At 39.2% G+C, this 22,971-nt stretch overlaps 2 protein-coding genes across 11 annotated transcripts in view; both read left to right on the top strand.

Moving 5' to 3' along the window:
• The window catches only part of pde4ca (phosphodiesterase 4C, cAMP-specific a), a gene marked incomplete at its 5' end in the record, with an annotated part of 50,352 nt that extends 45,110 nt beyond the window's left edge, over window positions 1-5,242 (top strand). For all 10 annotated transcript variants that reach the window (XM_079819809.1, XM_079819806.1, XM_079819810.1 and 7 more), the window contains 7 exons: window positions 14-112; window positions 199-363; window positions 444-543; window positions 629-783; window positions 893-1,015; window positions 1,106-1,288; window positions 2,779-5,242. In XM_079819809.1, coding sequence (XP_079675935.1) covers window positions 14-112; window positions 199-363; window positions 444-543; window positions 629-783; window positions 893-1,015; window positions 1,106-1,288; window positions 2,779-3,267 — 1,314 coding nt within the window. In that variant the 3' untranslated portion in view covers window positions 3,268-5,242. The remainder of the gene's footprint in view (window positions 1-13; window positions 113-198; window positions 364-443; window positions 544-628; window positions 784-892; window positions 1,016-1,105; window positions 1,289-2,778) is intronic.
• A 365-nt stretch (window positions 5,243-5,607) lies between these two features.
• rab3aa (RAB3A, member RAS oncogene family, a) lies at window positions 5,608-14,387 on the top strand. Its single transcript, XM_079819805.1, has 5 exons — window positions 5,608-5,691; window positions 8,032-8,259; window positions 8,398-8,516; window positions 12,164-12,288; window positions 12,413-14,387. Exons 2-5 carry the CDS (start codon window positions 8,032-8,034, stop codon window positions 12,598-12,600), a joined length of 660 nt encoding a protein of 219 aa, XP_079675931.1. The 5' UTR covers window positions 5,608-5,691; the 3' UTR covers window positions 12,601-14,387.
• The last annotated feature ends 8,584 nt before the right edge of the window (window positions 14,388-22,971 follow it).

Genomic DNA, 22,971 nt, shown 5'->3' with positions numbered 1-22,971 from the left:
CTCCCTTTTGCAGGAGTTAGAGGACTTTGACAAATGGGGTGTTGATATTTTCAAGATATCCGAGTATTCTGGCAACCGACCGCTAACGGTAGCGATGTACACAACCTTTCAGGTACAAAAGGGGGAATAAAAAACTTTTCTCATGTAGTTTTGGCCAAACCACCACAATAACAAGTGTCCTGAACCTGTGATCCACAGGAAAGAGACCTGTTGAAATCCTTTAAAATTCCTGTAGACACATTCATTACCTACATGATGGCATTGGAGGAGAACTATCACTCAGATGTTGCATACCACAATAGCATCCATGCAGCTGACGTGGTCCAGTCCACCAATGTCCTGCTGTCCACCCCTGCCCTGGAGGTTTGTCTGAATCAACTCTTTTCATCTGCTCATTAGTCTCCGAAGCAAGGTGTTTCACATGCAGAATTCTGTTTTGCTAGGCCGTATTCACCGACCTTGAGATCTTGGCTGCAATGTTTGCTAGTGCCATACATGACGTGGACCACCCTGGAGTGTCCAACCAGTTCCTCATCAACACAAGTGAGTGGCCACGGCAGAGCAACAGCAACTTGTCATTGTGGTTGCACACTGTGTTGTTTACTAAGAGCCTAATACTTTTCTTCAGACTCAGAGCTGGCTCTTATGTACAACGATTCCTCTGTTCTGGAGAACCACCACCTGGCTGTTGGCTTCAAACTGCTGCAGGAAGAAAACTGTGACATTTTCCAGAACCTGACCAAGAAACAGAGGCAGTCACTACGCAAAATGGTCATTGACATGGTGAGGAAATGGAGGCAATGACAAATCTGTGAGGCTATGATGAAGAGGTCCTGAGAACTACAATCAACACGTGGTTTTATGTATTTACCATGTATTTAACTCCTTACAGGTACTAGCCACTGATATGTCAAAGCATATGAACCTGTTAGCGGACCTCAAGACCATGGTAGAGACCAAGAAGGTGACGAGTCTAGGCGTGCTACTGTTGGACAACTATTCTGATCGCATACAGGTATACTTTGAGCTTCTGTGGAGCAAAGCCATTTTATACTGAACGTATTAAAAGTCCATAATTCAAATGTATGGTTAATCAAATGCTTAGGTTCTTCAAAACATGGTGCATTGCGCTGACCTGAGCAACCCAACAAAGCCCCTGGAGCTGTACCGTCAGTGGACCGATCGCATCATGGTGGAGTTTTTTACTCAGGGGGACAGAGAAAGAGATAAGGGGATGGAGATCAGCCCCATGTGTGATAAACACAATGCTTCAATTGAGAAAACACAGGTGAGGGAAAATGATATGCCACAAACAGTCTTTGAAGACTTTGGGCCTCATTTTGTCATTTCGGCCCCATTTACACTGCATGGTTCAAGTGATCCAATACCGATTTTTCCCTCTCATGTGGCACAGACCGGATATGACATGTGAACGTGTAAGCAGGAAAAAAACGCATGATTTCCGATATCCTCAGATCGGATTCAGGCCTCACTCATATCACATCCGATATGATTCGGATACGTGCATTTGCGTCTGCCATGTAAACGGTCAAATCGGATAATCCCCAGTCAATGCAAGTCGTACGTCATTGAAAAAAGGGACGGAGGCGAATGACGTCAACTCAGGTGGACAAGAATTGCGATAAAGGGCTCTCCTCTTTTTTCTCCGCCTTATTAGAGCAATTTTTTGCTGACCTTTAAAGATAGTGCAGAAAGCAAAACATTGAATAATCATCTCGTCTGCATCCATTGCGCCGTTTTACTTCCTTTTCTGGGTCAGAGCGTCTTGGGCTGTTTCGCCAGTGTATAGTGTAAATGCAAATATCGGATACGGGTCGCTTTTAAAAGATGATGTAAGCGGGTCGGATATAGTCACCAATTCGGAATTGTGCATCAAGACCTGCAGTGTAAATGCGGCCTTAGATTTATCTATAAAAACGTAGCATTAAAAAACTTTAAACGACAATTAGAAATGTTGCATTGGCAACTAACTAAAATAAAATAAGTTGAAGTACTAAAAATAATTTTTAAACTGAAATAAAAAAATTAAGCTAAATAGAATATTTAAAAAAATTATTAATACTAATAAAAATGACAAATACATAGAAAATACTCAAACTTAAACTTGAAAATGAAAACTGAAATTGTAAAAATCAAACGTTTACAAAATATTAATGCATACTATAATAATAAATAAATAATACTAAAATAACAGTGATTCCTGATCAGCACTCTGGAGCACCATAATAAAATTCCTATATATGTGTATGTGTATATATGAAGAGTTCAGATGCAAAAGCCTCTAAAAGCCACTTTGGTCAAAAATGAGATAACGATACTGAGTGAATACTCTCTGCATATAATATACGTTTATAAAATATACTATTTAAACATACTATTACTTCAAACCCACTAAATTCCAGCCTCAGCCCATTCAGAAGTACCGGTACTTAGGTAAAAACCTATACATAGAAGCCTGACAAAAATGCTTATTTTAAAGAAAAACGTCAGACGGACTTAGAGGCTTTTTCATCTGAAGTCTTCATTCATATATATATATATATATATATATATATATATATATATATATATATATATATATATATATATATATATATATATATATATATATATATATATATATATATATATATATATATATACACACACACATAACATGAGTACCAGCACTTGTATACAATTATGAATTATTAGTGAAAATCCACTTTTTGTAGAATGATACGAACTCATATTTACTGTGTATGCCTCATCCAACAGGTGGGCTTTATTGACTACATCGTGCACCCGCTGTGGGAGACCTGGGCGGATCTGGTTCACCCTGATGCCCAGGAGATTCTCGACACGCTGGAGGACAATCGTGAGTGGTACCAGAGCTTGATCCCTCACAGTCCCACTTCCACCCCTGAGGACAAGGGCGGTGTGGTTGGGATGGGAGCGATGGGTGGAGGCATTGCCTCAGCGGGGGAGAAATTCCAATTCGAACTGACCTTGGAAGAGGAAGGGGAGTCTGACGTTGAAAGTCCGGTGGACGAAGAGCTCCCTACCATCACACAGGATTCCTCCAGGACAGATCCAGAAGGCAAACATCCGTCTTTGACTCCCCGCACACAGCACACCAACCTGACCGCCCGCTCTCCTGGCTGCAGGACAATGTCTTTTAGGATGGGCGACTTGCCAGACAGTGATGAAGATAGAGAACTTGACCAAGAAGGGAAAAGCGTATCGTGTCTGCGCCTGGGAACATAACACTACTGCACTTTTTCATTTAGTTTCCATTTTCTTTTGTACCTCTTCTTCACAACCTCCCTATCCCTCTCCATCCGATTCTTAGCTTCCTCGGGCAGAGGCGAAAGAGCAAAGGCAGTGCAGAAGAGCAAAGGAGAGGTAGGAAAGCTTCCACAGGACGTTTTTTTTATACAGTAGTAACCTTGCACTGGAGAGATCTCTTACTCTACAGACTGTCAAACCAGGAAGCTTTCTTAAAACATTCTCAACAGTTTCATGACTTCGGGATGCCGTTTGGCTTTACTGTCATGCAGTCTAAGTGTAAACTGCCTGTGTGATATGGACTGAGAGGAAATGTGTCTTCCTGTGACATCCCGGGTTTAAAGTTAACAAACAAGTGGACCTTTGAGAGCCGTCTGAACATATTGATTGATAAGCAGGACACTTTTTATGTGAGACAGGACACTTTTTATGTGAGACGTATGTGCACTAAAATGTTTTTTAAAAGATACACTGTTGACTTAAAGCTGGTCTATTATTAGCTGAACAAAAACAACCTAACCTTAACACAACAGAACAACTCAGGATTCAAAGAAACGATTGCTTTCATGTAGCAAACAGCTTGAGGGTACCCGCCGTCTTCCTTGGATCGCTATTAAATCGGTAGACTGAAGTCGAGCCATGATTGTGATCTTTTGTATTTGTATGTGACGCCACCTAGTGCTTAATAGTGGAACTGGAGCCACATTGATAGGATTTACGACTCCAGCTGAACACCGTGGCTTTGTATTGTTGTTCCTTTGCACAGATGATACTCATTTGACTATTATAATTTGAACTTAAAACCCTTCTCACCTTTTATTTGTAGGATTGCTGCTTTAATTTATGACATTCACGTGGTTTACATATGCTTCTCGTTTATTTTTCTATTCTGCTTCATCCAAAAAGCATGAGCGTAAGCATTAATACGTCGTATGTCACGGTTTTAAAACGGCTTGCTTCTGATGTAACAGGTAGCACTTTAGAGATATCTTTGTCATTGCCAAACGTTGCTCCATCAGTAAGGGCTGGAGTCATTGTTAATGTACAGAAGGCTATGATTGGCTGTGGTCAGCAGGGTAACCAGCATGTGTACGCGCCCTGTAAGGTGGTCTCTGGAAGGCTGAGCTAGATCAGAAACCCACATTAGCTGTACAGGAAGTGATCGGTGTCCTTAAACCACATGTGTACTTTCTCTCTGTTTCTGTGCTGGTCACACTGAAAAATGTGAGGTATATAACATCTTTACAAATGTATGATGTCTAAACAAAAGTGAACATTTTGTTCTAAAACGAGAGCTGTGCGCTGCAAGAGAAATGAAGCCAAAGTTAGTTTTCTGTGCCAGACATTTTGTGTTCTTTTGTTTTTGGTGATTGATCAGTGCTCTGCTCTTCACAGGGACATAGCCAATGACAGTACAAGTGCCAAGCAAGCATGATCCATGCTGTACTGTAATTTCCATTTTGCCACTGGCTAATTTCCATCAATGACATCTACTACTGTCAGTAACATACTGATTTGATCATTTAGTTTTCTTTCTTCTTTATTCAAAAAGATTGTTTTATTTAAGATTATTCATGATAAATAACAGACTTTCTGACTCAATGTGCTCATTGTAAGTCAGATTTTTGTGTCCTTTTTATACCATGGTATGAATTTTAATTTTAATATTGGATACAGTGAATCTTTGTAAGTAAATGCATAAGTAAACAGGGCTTTTAATTATTGGCTGTGTCCATCTTAATGTCGGTCTGTGCTCTTTACAGCAACGTTTCGTGTGGTGAAAGAAATGTGGCCATACAAAGTTTTGACTTGACTGTACGTGGCACACATTTGTTTGGTCTCTTTCTGTTGCAGATCTGACAATCCCAAAAGTACTGTTTACCACAACGCTGTTACTAATGTTGCTATGATTGTTTTCCTGTTCCCAATGCCAATAAACCAAGAAATGTTAGTAAACTGGACTCATTGTGTTATATGAAAGCCCATTTTTGCCGCATGAGAGAAAATCTTGCTATGGTAAATCATAATTATGATATAAAAGTCAGAATTATGGCAAAAAGTCAATTATAACATAATTATGTCACAAAAATAAAAGGTTTCGACCTTTTGTCATAATTCCGACTGTTTGTAATTCTGACATTTTCATTATGAGCTGTAGAAAATTAAGATGAAATGGGCTTCCATAGTATTAAAGAAAAACGTTTAAAAAGTCTTGTGGCTTCATGCATTCAGAAGACCTCTATGTCGCTAAGGTGACCGAGCGAGCGTGTGATTAGCTCATCCACATGTCAATCATTGTTTAGCCCCGCCCCCAGCTGACTCCAGTCGAGTGACGAAAGCACGAGCGCAGGTGCACAGCCTGGGAACTGCATCCAAACCACACCAAATAAACCTCCTCTTACGGTAAGCTCTCTGGCAACATCATGCCGTTTAATCTTGCGTTTATTTCGAAATGATCCAAGATGTCGCTTAGAAACTAGGAAATGAGTGGTTTTAATTTCAAAACGTCGTAACCTACATTTGACATCGCTAACTGGGGTGGCTCATAAACAGCCTCTGCTGTATAATCCATCGCTGCATGCTAAAACATGTCAACTGGCTTTTGACACTCAGCACACTGTAGCTAGCAGTTATGATGGATGCTATCTGTTTGTTTGTTTGATCGATGCGGTGTTAGTCACTCACTGACCCGAATGGAAATGGAAATCAGTCCGTGTGTTAAGCGGATAGATGCTAACCAGAGCTGTACGGACTTAACCATTATCAACCATACAGCAGCCAGCAGACTCGCTCTCACTGGCTGCCGTATACTGTGAACGTAGCAGCATTTTTCATACGCAACGGTTTCCTGCTCTAATCTTGTACGCCAAGTCTCAACCATATGTTTGAATTAAGCCTTGATGGGTCTGCTAAGGTGGCCTGATTAATTACAGACTGAATAGAGCTGGAATGAACATTCAGAGGTTTGTTTGTCCCTATATGGGAATAAACTACTTGGTCTTCCACTATAAAAGGGAAATATTGCCTTAATCTTTATCTGACAACGTCGTGTGCTCAGTTCCTGACAGCCAGCTAAGCACAGGGTTTAGCCGGCACAAAACCTTTAAAATCCCTGGCTACACTGACAGCCTAGCTCAATCCAGAAGGATACAGGGATAGTGCCAGTTACACCCACTATTCAATTTGAATATGAATTGTAATTCAGCAAACAGACTGAATAGGAAAACATATTTGTTTCAACACATTGCCAGGAACCGTTTCTGATGCCATTGTGCAATATTGAATGATACAGTATGAATAATCAACCTTGTAGTAATGTCAGTTGTCCTAATTGTTTCCATTGTAAATATTTGAGGAATTTATTGGAAAATAATACACATTATCCTGCAGTTATTTGTTTCTACTATTCTTTTGTGCAAATGAATGTCTCTGTGTTCACTAAAATAACCTATACTCTCATGAGGCTTTCAGGCTTTGTTTATCTGCAATTTTGAATGACCATATTGTTTATTATTCAGAGAGAATATGAAATGGTTTAGTCCATCTCAAGTTGTCCAAATGCAGTTGGTTGCTTGACCATTTTACATTTTTCAGATATATATTTTTGATTGATTACCTCTATGCATTAATATAACAACCACTTGTTTTTATTTTACTTTGTTTAACCATAGAAAGTGTCTAAAATATGCCTCAGTTTATACATCTGTTAAAGGTGCACTATGTAAAAAGTAAAAAAAATTCAGTAAAATATCCAAAAACCACTAGGCCAGTGTTATATATTTTGTCCAGTTGAGTACTTGCAATATCCCAAACTACTTGTAAATCGTGAGAAAATTGCTATTTTAACCAAGGAACCGGGAAGTGTGAGGGAGTCGCCTGTCAATGGCGTCATATCTACGTTACCCTCGGTTTCTGGTTTTATTTTGCCGAAACGCTTTACTCTCCCTGCATTGTGAACAAGTGTCATAGCAGCCGCAGAGCGAACGCACAGAGTAACGTCGTAACATAATTTTCAACATACTCAGATGCATCTAATATGATAAACAGAGCTGCGTTACCTCATACTCATGACCGAAAAAGCGGAAGATGCGCCGGCGACTGTGGCATAATAAAAGTCCCGCTGCTCGTGAGGCGTGTGTTGCGTTCATCTTATTAACGTTCGTTTCAGCGGCCTTGCTCAGCTCCTGCTCTGCTTCATACTACAGTAACGTTAATAATCTCATCCATGAACATGATTTCTGCTCGAGTCCTATCCCGATTCTTTTCCACCGGCTGTGAGGTGAAGACCACAACTCCCAAGATTCTGCGCTCAAACGTGGCGTCATCAAACTAGGCCTTTGTTTTGAATAGGCGACCTCTAGCGGACGGAAAAGTTACATAGTGCGCCTTTAATTTCTCAATGCACACAAGTTATTTTTTCCCCAGATTTCTAATAGCCTTAGTTCTGCATTTATTTTACAGCAGAATATCAAAGGCATGATGTAGTAATAATCTGTGAAAATTCTTCTTTAAAAAAAATTGCACTTTCTCACCCCAATTAAAAAAAAGAAAAAGCAGCATGCACATTATAATTACCAAGTACCCCCTAAAAAGGATTTAGGACTGAGACTCAAATTTGACTTAAATGCTATTTCATGTATACTTGAATAGAATACTGTTATTAAACTGTACGGAATGAAAACAGAATAGCAATTTTAAAGAATGACCTTCTTTGCAGTGAATCTGTTTCATTGTTGCTTGCAGATGGCCTCAGCAAATGATGCTCGATATGGACAAAAAGAGTCTGCGGATCAGAACTTTGATTACATGTTTAAGATCCTGATCATTGGTAACAGCAGTGTCGGAAAAACCAGTTTCCTGTTCCGCTACGCTGATGACTCCTTCACACCCGCTTTCGTCAGCACTGTCGGCATAGACTTCAAAGTGAAGACCATTTATCGGAATGACAAAAGGATAAAGCTCCAAATATGGGTGAGGACTTTATCAAAAGCATCCTGGCATTTTCAGTTTTTGTGTCTTTCTGAGTTTTGTGTTAGAGCTGTTTCATTGATTTTGGTTAAGTGGTGTTTTATACCAAGGCATTTTCACTCCAACTGCTGTATATTTCAGGACACTGCTGGGCAGGAAAGGTACAGGACCATCACCACTGCATACTATCGTGGAGCTATGGGCTTCATTCTTATGTTTGACATCACCAATGAGGATTCCTTTAATGCCGTTCAGGACTGGTACGAGATTTGTCTGTATTTCATAAAATTGACACATTTGCTAAGATGTGACCTAGTTTCTGTCAAAGTGCAGGCTGTCCTGAGAGCATACACCTATATATTTACAACAACCTGGTGTGATATGATTCTAGCCATTAGTAATGTATCCATAGATTCCACACTGAACACAAAATTGATACACAATGACACATGACACGATCACAGCGAGTCAGCGTATTATGGTGACGTAATATGAGGTTCTCCAATCATTTATTTCACTTATAACCCGTCACTCCACAATTTATAAATTTATAAAAAAAATATGGAACAGTTTTATTGGTGATTGCAGCATTTATTAGTGCAAATAAAATGAAGGGCATTTTCCATCCTTTTCCAATGAGCTACTGTCATTGATGACAGAATACTTAATTCCAAGTGTAAATCTATTGTCATAAGGTAGCGGCAGCATTATAGTGCAAGTGACACAGTCACACAGCACTAGTCAAATTTAAGCAAAGTAAAAAAAAAAAAAAAAGTAGACTTGATACAAGTTGGTAGTGTTTTCACTGGAAATCTTAAGTAAAAGTATAACATAACTCCTTTACCTTTTAGTTTACCAATAACTAAAGTCTATTATACCATGGTCTGTCTGAATACTCTATTCTGATTGGCTGGAAGGTGTGCAATAAAATAATTTAATGCACAGGTAGTTCCAAGTCAGATTAATCACCGTTCTATATTAATGTGCTGTTTTCATTGAAGCGCACACGTCACTCGCAAACAGAGAGTGGAGCACACACACACACACACACACACACACACACACACAGGCAGGCAGGCAGGCCTGTGTCACTCGCATGCAAAGAGCAGAGATTGTGCTGCGCATTCAGGAGCACAGCAACCTATCAACGGGGCCCTGCAACTTTTAGCTATAAAATAGCTAAGCTACTGGATCTCTACTAGTAGTGGGAAGTTTGGATCATTTTACTGACTCAGATCTTTGAATCTCGTTCAGCAAAATGAACTAATCTTTTTTCAAGTAATTTCTTTCATTTCAGCAGAATCTAATTAAAATGTTACATGCTACATTTTTCAACACATTTAGTACTTTTGGAATAAAAAATAAACTATAAGCTAATGCAGCCAGAAAAGATTAGATTTAGAAAGGAAAGATTAATGAATTGCTTAAGCTGGGTCTTCAGGCTATGTATGCAGTCTGTTAGTTCACCTCACCTCCCGATCCAAATCGTTCTTTCTTTTGTCACTTCACATTTAAACACATCTGTTCCCTGGAAAGTTTAGTTCACCTCTCGTGTCTTCGGGTCCGAGCCGTTAGTTCCGTCATCATGTCTGATCTGGGCCGTGACAGCCTAATATGTAACACATGCGTCCAGAAACAGAAAAGATTAGTTTATCTCTCGAGTCTTCTCGTTTGAGTCGTTCGTTCTTTTTTCACGTGACCGCTTCGCTGTTCAGTGTCTCGCAACATATACATTAGTCGTATTATTGACTGCATGTTGTAATATATTTATTATAAAATCATCAGAAGAGAAGATATGTGCAATAAACATTCGTTATGCCTATCCGTTCTGAACAATCCAATGTGTCCATTCATCATATGAAAATTATTATGCTACTAAAAAACTGAACTAAACAAACATTTAAAAAAACTACTCACTTGTTTGTAAGGAAGGTTGGGAATTAACCATAGACTGTAAAATAATTAACTAATTTCTGTATCCAACACGGCTGTCACGTCACGTGACAAAAGAATGAGACTCGAGAGATGAACCGTTTCTGCATTCAGCCTATGGGGACTTGAACGAACGACTCGATCGAGAAGACTCGAGAGATGAACTAAACTTTTCTGTTTCCGGTGACTGCCAGTGCTGGGCACATTACTTTAAAAAAGTAATTACCGGTAGTTATAGTTACTAGTTACTATTTACAAATAGTAACTGAGTTAGTAACTGAGTTATATCATTATAAAAGCAACTAAATACCAGGGAAAGTAACTACGGAGTTACTTTTTTTTTTTTTTTTACTTGGATGCTCCTAATATTAAATATGTTAAATGAATGAATTGGACACTAAATAGAATAAATTATTATTATAAAACATTGTACATTAATGTACACTATTGTAATGTTGCTGTGGGACAATGTGAGACACCTATCAAATTCAATACATTATTGTAAATATTATCAGTAGGCCTACTGTAGTGTAAATATTGTGTAAATATTATCAGTACTATACTACTCCTTTGGTAGTGGAGCTCACGTTATCACCTGGGTTTTTAGCCACTAAAAACGGCATGTGATGATGTGAGGCGCTTCATTAGATTAGAATTACTTGCCATCGATGTGGAGAGACTCTTTCTTCCTGGGCATAAGTTGCACGTTACATAAACATTCTTACCTTTCACTTCAACGAGGGAAAAGTAGCGCTTACACTTCCAGTTTGGGAAAGCTACCTTTGAAGTCGTAGGACTTGGTGTGTGTGACTGTGCATGTGCGTGTGTGTGTGTGTGTGTGTGTGTGTGTGTGTGTGTGTGTGAGAACTCAACCATTATCAACCTCAACCTTGTCTCCCACCCACCAATCATCATCAGTTATGTGTTCCACCCCCCAACACACATGCCATGCACGCCCGCACACACACACACCAATCAGAGAAAAAAAAGTTGCAGGTCCGACTGACAGAGAGCCTGTTCGGATGAAAACCGCTTCAGTGAGCTCAATTATAGTAACACTGCGTTTTTTCCCACTCAGTAACGCTAACGGCGTTGTAACGGGAGAAACAGTAATTCGTTTGATTACTCGTTACTGAAAAAAATAATTCTGTTAGTAACGCTGTTTATCTATAACGCCGTTATTCCCATCACTGGTGACTGCATAGTGCATAGCCTTGTCTATGGGGCTGGGACTTGATGAACGAATGACTCAAACCCGAAGACTCTAGAGATTAACTAATCAATTCTGTTTCCTGTACGGAACATATGGGATGTTGCGCATGTGCTGTCAACACAAAATGAACGAATCGCTCTCTGAGACAACCTGTTGTTCTCGAGTCATATTAAAGATTTGTTCAAAATGAACGAATCACTACATTATAGTTCTCAGCAACGATGGGTTTACATCACTACTAACTGACAAAAATAACCATAAATCAATTTTACCCTTCCAGTCAAATATTGTGTTGCAAACATCAATAATGATAGCTTATCAATGTTTTGTCAGTTGTCAAGAGGTCTGACCTCTTGTAACCAAGTAGCTCCCTTTTTAGGTACTAAATCGTCATTGGAGGCTGACATGTCTGATTACTCTCAGACAGGTGTTGTTGTTGTGCGGGCTAGGGAACGTAAATGCGGTATACGTCATTACGTCGCTTTTTTGATTTTTTGATTTAAAAAATGAAACTTTTTTAAATCAAATTTATACCAGTGTTATCGTGGATGGTATGATATGGCGCACCATTAATAAGTACTCATGTTTACATGAAAATAATTTTTGTCACTTGTTGCTTTACCACATCATAACTGGTACACAAGGACACAATGTCAAAAGCATTTACTTTATACGTATTTTTAAATTAAATGTGTGTCTATAAGTTACAGCAGCAGTAATTAAGCAGTTAAGCTCTTCCTAATGACCTCTCATTGTTCTTAGGTCCACACAGATTAAGACATATTCATGGGACAATGCTCAAGTGCTGCTGGTGGGAAATAAGTGCGACATGGAAGACGAGAGAGTGGTTGCTTCAGAGAGAGGAAGACAGCTGTCCGAACAGTTAGGTGAGTTTTCCTGAACAGAATGTTTTTGACACTTTTTGACTTTCCTTCATATGCTGTTTTCCTATAGCTCTTATCCTAATTTGTGGCTCTTTTATTGGTCTTTGCCCTTATTTAACTGTCACAGGCTTTGAGTATTTTGAGGCCAGTGCCAAGGACAACATCAACGTGAAGCAGACATTTGAGCGTCTGGTGGACATAATCTGTGACAGGATGTCAGAGAACCTGGAGTCGGATCCGTCCGTCGTTGGAAACAAGCAGGGCCCTCAGCTCAGTGAGCAGCCACAACGCTCCAACAAGGACTGTGCTTGCTAAGGGTCGCTTTCAACCTCTCAACCATTCCCCTGCAGATTGAACAATGGACCGCTCTACGAAGGCTTTGGTAAGGGAAGAGCTGATGGGATGCGGCTGAGAGCCTGTCATCTCTCTCTATCACTTTTGTGAGGTTGACATCAGCGCATTTGTGTTTTTCTGATTATGTTGGTATCGGTAACCAATGCTCCTCTCATCTCTTAATAATTGAACCTAACTTTTTTGACTAAATCTCTGAATAATTAGAAGTATATTTTGTGTCAAATCAATTCCAACGTCAAATTTGTATGTATGTTTTGGGTTTCATCAAAGTCAAATTCACACAAATATCCCCAATTCATTGCCAAGAGATATTTTACTCTTTTCTAAACCGACCAATATACAGTTGGGACCAGAAACCATCAGCATAAAGGCTCTTCCCAAGATAGAAAGTTGGAATGAATCCTAAGCTTGAATCTTTCGTAATGTACCGTTTCACTCTTTTATTATTTTTTTTCAATTAAAGAGTGAAAACTGAATAAAAACACTCATTTACTCCCTATTACTTTTAAATAACAGCAGGTGTATTTTGTAAAACATATTATATAAGTAAAAATGGTATATGTGAAATAATAGATGTGATTAGGAAGAAATAACTATGGTGTGCTTAATTGCGTCTTGTTTTTGTAATATGAAAGAATTAACGAATTTAAGTGTTTTTTCAGTTACATGTTCTGCTTTTATTCCGGTTCCTCCACATTGTGGACTTTTGCCATGAAGAAAATGTGTGAGCGTTATGCATGTTATGTCATCCTAGTATAGGTATTTCGTTTCTACAGGCTGAAAACACAATCAAAGCTTTAATAAAGTGAAACTTCATCAAAGAATAGCAGCTAATGTGTTTCTGGACAGAAAAGACAGTAATATTAAAACAAAATGCGTTGTCATTTAGGCATCGGAAACGCTATAATTACTGCAAAGATATTATTTAGTTACCTGGTTGAATATATTGATCATGTGTGTCGGTTAAATCACTAGACTGTTAGTTATGTTGTTATAAAATATGTTAATTTACTGCTTTATTTATTGCTTATTTATTTCCGTGCGTTTTTATTGGTGTATGTGTTCTGCATTAGATCAAGAGGTTACTGCTATTCTTATAAAACAGGCCTGGATCCCTGAAATGTCACACTTTTATAAATCACAGTTTTAAACACTCAAGAGGATGAATGTTTGAAAACTTTTGTTTGATTTTTCCCTATGCAATTCAGAAGCTTTGTTATACCAAATAGTCATTGGATATGCAGAGACGCTGTGTTTGTAAGGTGCGTAATTTATAACCTCCATTTATATACTGTTTACAGTCCGTCCTAAACAAATAGAAAACCACTGGGATTTACTTTTTTATACAGAGAAATATGACACACTAGTACGCTTTATATGTAGGGTAATCACTGTCAAAGTCATACAACTTAGTTTGAAAAGCAAAAGTTTTGGTTTTGATACTCTTTTTGTAGTTTGGCAGTTTGAGTTTTGTTTGTTTGTTTTGTAAACTGTACAATAGTTCTCCAATTCCCACACGTATGAGATGTCTTTTCAAAAATGTCAAGAAAATAAAACAATACGGATAGCAGGTTTTAAGTGATGTGTATCATATAATGCTGTTTTTCACCCTGGGAGAGAATGGGTAGAATAAACCACTGTATTAGCAACTAATATAAGCAGGAAACTTGATGTTATGAGTTTTATTCTGAATGAAATGGACACATGCATCTCTTTGAGTTAAATAAAAAGCTATGTTTGAAATCTTTTGTGATTTGGCTTTTCATTGGTCTTGACCTGTGTCCTCATTTGAGATGTGATCAGTTTGCTTGGTTTATACACCGATCAGGCATAACATTATGACCTAATATTGGGTTGGTCCCCTTTCTGCTGCCAAAACTGCCCTGACCCATCGAGGCATGGACTCTACTAGAGCCCTGAAGGTGTGCTGTGGTATCTGGCACTAAGCAGATCCTTTAAGTCCTGTAAATTGTGAGGTGGGGCCTCCATGGATCGGACTTGTTTGTTCAGCACATTGGATTGAGATCTGGGGAATTTGGAGGTCAAGTCAACACCTTAAACTTGTGCTCCTTAAACCATTCCTGAACTATTTTTGCTTTGTGGCAGGAGCATTATCCTGCTGATAGGCCACAGCCACCAGGGAATGCCGTTTCCATGAAAGGGTGTACATGGTCTGCAACAATGCTTAGGAAGTTGGTACGTGTCAAAGTAACATCCACATGAATGGCAGGACTCAAGGTTTCCCAGCAGAACATTGCCCAAAAAGCATCACTGTCTCCGCCGGCTTGCCTTCTTCCCATAGTGCATCATGGTGCCATGGGTTCCCCAGGTAAGCCACGCACACGCACACTGACCATCCACGTGATGTAAAAGAAAACGTGATTCATCAAACCAGGCAGCCTTCTTCCATTGCTCCGTGGTCCAGTTCTGATGCTCACGTGCCCACCGTTGCCGCTTTCGGTGGTGGACAGGGGTCAGCATGGGCACCCTGACTTGTCTGCGGCTATGCAGCCCCATACGCAACAAACTGTGATGCACTGTGTATTCTGACACCTTTCTATCGGAACCAGCTTTCTTAAGCAATTTGAGCTACTCATCTGTTTGATTGGACCACACGGGCCAGCCTTCGCTCCCCACGTGCATCAATGAGCCTTGGCCACCCATGACCCTGTCGCCGGTTCACCACTGTTACTTACTTCCTTGGAGCACTTTTGATAGATACTGACCACTGCAGACCGGGAACACCCCACAAGAGCTGCAGTTTTGTAGATGCTCTAACCCAGTCGTCTAGCCATCACAATTTGGCCCTTTCGCTCAAATCCTTACGCTTGTCCATTTTTCCTGCTTCTAACACACCAACTTTGAGGACAAAATGTTCACTTGCTGCCTAATATATCCCACCCACTAACAGGTGCCATGATGAAGAGATAATCAGTGTTATTCACTTCACCTCACTATGTTATGCCTGATTGTGTATGTACTATGTCATAAGAAATAACCAAGAGTTTGAGTTTCAAGATTATTTAATTATTTTTTGATGAATGATGAATGACAAGTACACAGATGCTAAATGAAGAGAGTCTTGGGAATTGAAATCATCCACGTGTTAAACTTACTATATAAGTTACCTTCTTTCCAAGCCTTGTCACATAATCTAAATATTTTCTCAGAAAGATCAAAGAGCCGCTGAGATCCGCACCGATTCATGGATGAACCTTGCCGTGAACTTACAAGTGGAGGCCTACAGAAACTTGTTACAACACACGCTCTGCATTATATTACAACTAGTAAAATATGGCTGCGTTCGGCTCTTGTTTTCAGATGTTTATGGATAACACCGCTGATGTCTATAGCGTTTGTGATGGACAGGTGATGATGTCTTCCACCGTGGATATTTTGCATGATTCTTTAATCTGCATGGACGGGTATTCGTCGTGGAGGACGGTTTTACACACTTGACCCCAACAGAAGAGCTTTACACCACACAGAACGGACAGAAACAAGGAGAAAGGATGACGTTCAACGGCCCAAACACAGATAGACCCATTTATCTGCCGTCCAGAGAGATCAATCCGAGCACGAGCATGTCAAGGTTCACCTGCCAGTGGCTGGACCGACAGTGCTGTAAGAAAACCTACTGCACGATGAAGGAGCTCATCTCTCATCTGACAGCGGAGCATGTTAATGTGTCAGGGCAATACAGTTACATTTGTTTATGGGAAGGTTGTTCCCGTCAATGGAGTCCGTTCAAGGCCAAGTACAAATTGATCAATCACCTGAGAGTCCACACAGGTGAAAAACCCTTCCGGTGCTCCTTCGGATGTGGAAGAGAGTTTGCACGGGCGGAAAACCTGAAAATTCATGAAAGGACACATACAGGTGACACTTTATTTGTTGCTGTTTTTTGGGGGGTTTTTTTGTTTTGTTGATGTTACATGAAGGGATTGTCATTTAATTTTCATAATCTTCACTTGTTCCAGGTGAAAAACCTTTCAGATGCCCTTTTGAGGCCTGTGAAAAGCGTTTTGCAAACAGCAGCGATAAACAAAAACACATACGTGTCCACGCATCTGACAAACAATACATTTGCATGTACTGCAATAAATCATACTCTCATGCCAGCTCCCTCAGAAAACACATAAAGGTAAATTACATTTTATATCATTTTCTTTTACTTATTTTAAGTGGTTTTGACGTTTGTATCCCCAAAAAATTGTGCTGATAGAAAATGAAAAATGTACTTTGATATTCCATCAGTGAATGATTCATTATATGTTAATGAACTTTTAAATACTTGAACTCTCACTTTATCTGTCTTCTTCATTACTGCAGGTCCATCTGCCAGTTATGGAATCCACTCCGAACTACAGTTATGACAACGGCTATAGAGATCCAGCCCTTTTCAAATAATATTTTAAGGTGTGCTCTAGTACAAAAATTTGCTTTTATTCCATTCTTTTCATTCCATTTTTTTTGTGTCAACATGTGAAAATGATGTTCCACACATGATGAATAATTATATATTATAATAATTATATAATTTAATAATGTACACAGAGAAAAAAATACTGTCATTTGATTTATTATGCAGCAATGAAATTAAATACTTACACTGTAAAAATCTTTTTGCAGAAAATAAACTGGCAGCTGTGGTTGAAAAAATATAAACACATTTACAGGACACCCTGTAAATTTTACAATTTAAAACTAGGAAAAAAACAACATTTTATTTATTTTCTGCTGAATTAGCAAGTCCATGCTGCTACTAAAATCTATTTTGTACTTTTAAGATATACTGACATCCACCATAATAACACTTGTGGTAAAGAGAAAGCCGCATGAAGAATAACAGGTCATTACAAGTAGCTAAGGTAAATATTAATATATATAAGACTAATATACACACACACACACACACACACACACACACACACACACACACACACACACACACACACACACACACACACACACACACACACACACACACACACACACACACACACACACACACACACACACACACACACACACACACACACACACACACACACACACACACACACACACACACACACACACACACACACACACACACACACACACACACACACACACACACACACACACACACACACACACCAACCACACACCCACCACACACACCACACACAACACACACACACACACACACACACACACACACACACACACACACCCCAACCACACACCCACCACACACACACACACACACCCCAACCACACACCCACCACACACCCACCACACACCCACCACACACACCACACACACACACACACACACACACACACACACACACACACACACACACACACACACACACACACACACACACACACACACACACACACACACACACACACACACACACACACACACACACACACACACACACACACACACACACACACACACACACACACACACACACACACACACACACACTATCATGGTAACACAAATGACACTAAAATAAAACATTAATTTAACAACATAAGATGTAATAGAAAAAAAACTAATGTGCATAACTGATACTATAACATAATAAAACATATTAATAAAAAAATAAAAATCAAATGTGAAGTGTCACAAGGAATTCTGGAAATGTCAGTTTAGAGTTTTTTTGCTGTAAATTGTAAGATGATTTGTTCTTTTTATTCCCAAAAATGATACATTTAACACTATTTTACTGTAAAATTACTAATGTTTTCCCATGTGTATAAGGAAACTTAAAACATATTTGACCACTAAAAACAGTTTGCATGTTAGTAGATCTTGTAAGTTGCATGTCAAAACAGTTCCAGCATGATGAGATAAACTATTTAAATGTGTAACCTGTCAGTAGCTAAATACAGAATGAAAATCATCTCAGCTTTGTTGTTGTCTAAAGTGATAATTTTCTCTTTAAGTGTAATAAAACATTAAACACTGCACAACTTGGTTTCATTTAGAACAATTTTGATTAGGCACACAATTAAAGGAATAGTTCACCCTAAAATGAAAAATAGCCCAGGAATTACTCACCCTCAAGCCATCCTAGGTGTATATGACATTCTTCTTTCAGACGAATACAATCAGAGTTATATTAAGAAATGTCCTGGCTCTTTCAAGCTTTATAATGGCAGTGATTGGGTATTTCTATTTTGAAGTTCAGTACTCCACACGGCTCCGGGGGGTTAATAAAGGCCTTCTGAAGGGAAGCGATGCATTTGTGTAAGAAAAATATCCATATTTAAAACTTTACAAACTATAATCTCTAACTTCCGCTAACTGTCGTAAGCGCGTTCACAAGAGACTGGCGTTCCAGCGTATGACGTAGGACGCAGGTGTAGCATAAGTTCCGGTGACGAACGTGGAAGTGCAGAAGATAGGGCAAAATAAAACCTAGGCTGCGTCCCAATTCGCCTACTTATACTATGTCCTAAAAGTATGTACTCTTTTTGTGAAGAAAAAGTACATACTTTTGAGTGTGTAGCAGAAGAGTATGCAAGCTTTGGGACATACTACTTCGTCATCTTTAACGGACTCTGTTACGTGCGTCCCGTCCAAGCCTGTAGTGCTCCAGTCAGAAATTGAAGCTTTCGCGCCTCGATCGCCCCCCGGTGGCCGGTCGAGTATAGCTCCTAAACCCCGCCTCTCCATGTATTTGAATGGGCGCGAGACACACTAAACAATTTAATTACACTTCAAATAATTGTTTCCTAAAGATGGTTTCTGTCATTTTAGGCAGTTTTCATTACAATAATTTCATTTCAAGTGTTCGTTTTTTAAATAAGTTTAGTTTTAGTGAGTTATTTGATGCTATAAAAACGGGGGGTGTGACGTCATGATTGACAGCTGAGATTGACGGCTTCTCTGAGTGAACTTGTCACTGAGGCACTAACGGACTTTTTTCTGGATTTTTGGGAGGAGATTGGAGCTTTAGCTTTAATTTCTACACTTCCATAACTGTTTATTTCACACCAACATAATTAATTGTTCTGCATCTGCGAGAGTGTGGGCGGGCTTTTGATAATCGCGCCTCTACTTCCTGTTCTCTACTGCGCAACTCCGGTCCCGAGATCGCTACTGCGCAGACCCAAGTCCCAAGATGTCAGCGCCGTGAGCGGGCCTATGAAAGCTTCAACTTTGGTCAGCGGAAGTCAATGAAGTCGCATCGTCCATATTTTTTTACGGTCTATGGTCCCGTCACCGTTTAAACTGCCCTGTCAATCATCGTCACAGTTCAAATCCCCCACTTTAAATTTAATTTCCTACCGTATCGGAGAGAAATGTAGTCGCTCGATGATCTGCCTTTCGTGGGTCTTTAATGCAGAGACTCCTCTCATGTGTTTGCAAAGTTAATGGCCAAACGTATCATTACAAAAGTTCTCAATGCTGCTGAAGGAAAAATATAATGTGGATAATATTGAATAAATATCTTTTCGTCAGGTTAAATACTGATAATTGCTCACTCAAACCACTTTAATCCTCTCCACTTATCCGTCAGACTCGCGTAACCGTCATGTTTGTAGTTTTTTAACACTTTTTATCCGTGTTTGTAGTTCTAATCGAATCCTCGGCCATCTCGCAATGGGTTGTGGGCAATATCAGCCGTTAGAGTGCGCATCGATCTGCACTTCGGATTCTGACCGGAAATAGTAAACCATCCGGGAATCTTTGGAATACTTTTTTCAACATACTAAGATTTGGGACATACTAATTATTTTTTCGAATACTATTTAGTACGGATAGTATGCGAATTTGGGCGCAGCCCTATTCTCACCGGAGTGTCCTATGTCATACTAAGTGTTGCCCAGAGGTGGGTAGTAACGAATTACATTTACTTCGTTACATTTAACGTTACTTGAGTAAATTTTTGAATTTTTTGGGTAACTTGTACTTTTAGAGTAGATTTAGAGATGGGTACTTTTACTCTTACTCAAGTAAATTTCTTGTGAAAAAACTGTACTTTTACTTAGTTACATTCGGTGGCGTTCCTCCGTCACTGTCAAATGCTAATAATTATATTATATATTTTAAAATAAGTAAATATGACTTTCGCAAGTCTCGCGAAACGTTGGAGAGGCTGCTTCGCGAGAGGTTGCTACGCATCACCCGCTTATAATTAGCGCGCGTTTAGTCGGAAGATGATGGCCGAAGCAGAGATGTGTGTGAGCTACGGGACGCAGATTGCCCGTGGCCTCAAGTTCAGTCTTTTGCTGCGTCCCAATTCGCATACTATCCGTACTAAATAGTATTCGAAAAAAGAATTAGTATGTCCCAAATCTTAGTATGTTGAAAAAAGTATTCCAAAGATTCCCGGATGGTTTACTATTTCCGGTCAGAATCCGAAGTGCAGATCGATGCGCACTCTAACGGCTGATATTGCCCACAACCCATTGCGAGATGGACGAGGATTCGATTAGAACTACAAACGCGGATAAAAAGTGTTTAAAAACTACAAACATGACGGTTACGCGAGTCTGACGGTTAAGTGGAGAGGATTAGATTAAGTGGTTTGAGTGAGCAATTATCAGTATTTAACCGGACGAAAAGATATTTATTCAATATTATCCACATTATATTTCTCCTTCAGCAGCATTGAGAACTTTTGTAATGATGCGTTTGGCCATTAACTTTGTTAACACTTGAGAGGAGTCTCTGCATTAAAGACCCACGAAAGGCAGATCAACGAGCGACTACATTTCTCTCCGATACGGTAGGAAATTAAATTGAAAGTGGGGGATTTGAACTGTGATGATGATTGACAGGGCAGTTTAAACGGTGACGGGACGCACGTAACAGAGTCCGTTAAAGATGATGAAGTAGTATGTCCCAAAGCTTGCATACTCTTCTGCTACACACTCAAAAGTATGTACTTTTTCTTCACAAAAAGAGTACATACTTTTAGGACGTAGTATAAGTAGGCGAATTGGGACGCAGCCTATGTTTTCACTCCAAAATGTCAAAAAGAATAGTTTCATAATGCGATGCATGTTGTGTGCACCAAAACGAACTGACATCTCTCAGCATACAAGAATTCTACCCTGAAAAGAACATGTAGCGGTAAGTGTCACAATGATGCCTATATTTGAACACTATTAACGGTCATTTGGTAACTATGGGAAATTTTCCCTTATTATAATACTATTTCACACACTGTCCGAGTGTTTTCCTCATATGCGCTCGTGTAAGCAATGACAAATCGTTTGAATCCTCCAAACAACACACGTCCACGAACAAACGCGTTCACATCTTCACATTTACATATCCTTTTCTTCACAAAACGAAACAAGTTGAATAGCCTAATGTGACGTCTTGCATTTATACACAAATCCGGACAGACACCTGTCTGAAGTGTAGAAAATACATACAATTAAAAACGGTATTGTATTTTATTCCTACCTAAAGAATAGCCTATATACTTATAAAAATATAAGAACAAAGTATGTTTTAAGAAGAGCTCCAGTTAGCCCAGCACACCATTAATTTACACTGTTTAACCATTAATCACACACACACACACACACACACACACACACACACACACACACACACACACACACACACACACACACACACACACACACACACACACACGCATATTCAAATATTGTTAACATTAGTCAATGCACTGTGAACTAACATGAATAAACCATGAACAGCTGGATTTTTATGAACTAACGTTGACAAAGATAAACTAATGCTGAACAGAGGTGTTGTTCATGGTTAGTTCATGTTAACTAATACATTAACTAATGTTAACTAATACAACCTTATTGTAAAGTGTTACCGAGACGTGTGTGAAAGCTCTCCAAGTAGCCTGAAATATTCAGGGTTTTCGCTTCTTATCAATCAGATCGAAAGTAACTAGTAACTAACTACTTGAGTAGTTTTCTCATCGAATACTTTTTTACTCTTACTCAAGTAAATATTACGATTGTTACTTTTACTTGAGTAAATATTTCCGTAAGTACTTGTACTTTTACTTGAGTACAGATTTTGGCTACTCTACCCACCTCTGGTGTTGCCCCAGTTACTTTGAAAAAGTAATCTGATTACTGATTACTCCTTCAAAAAGTAACTTAGTTACTTTACAGATTACTTGATTTTAAAAGTAACTAAGTTAGATTACAAGTTACTTTATTAGTTTCATTCAGCAGTTGCCGACAACACCCCTGCCGCCTCAACATAGAAATGACAACTGTTTTTGCCAACACTCACTTTATTGGAAGTGCATTTTTAACAGTAACGTCAATAATGTATCTCCTGACATTTTAAGTTAAAATTAAAAAAGATTTCCTTAAAAA

This window comes from Gobio gobio, assembly GCF_949357685.1.
Source record: "Gobio gobio genome assembly, chromosome: 6".
NCBI classification, from domain to species: domain Eukaryota; kingdom Metazoa; phylum Chordata; class Actinopteri; order Cypriniformes; family Gobionidae; genus Gobio; species Gobio gobio.
This window is presented reverse-complemented; position numbering and strand designations above follow the sequence as displayed.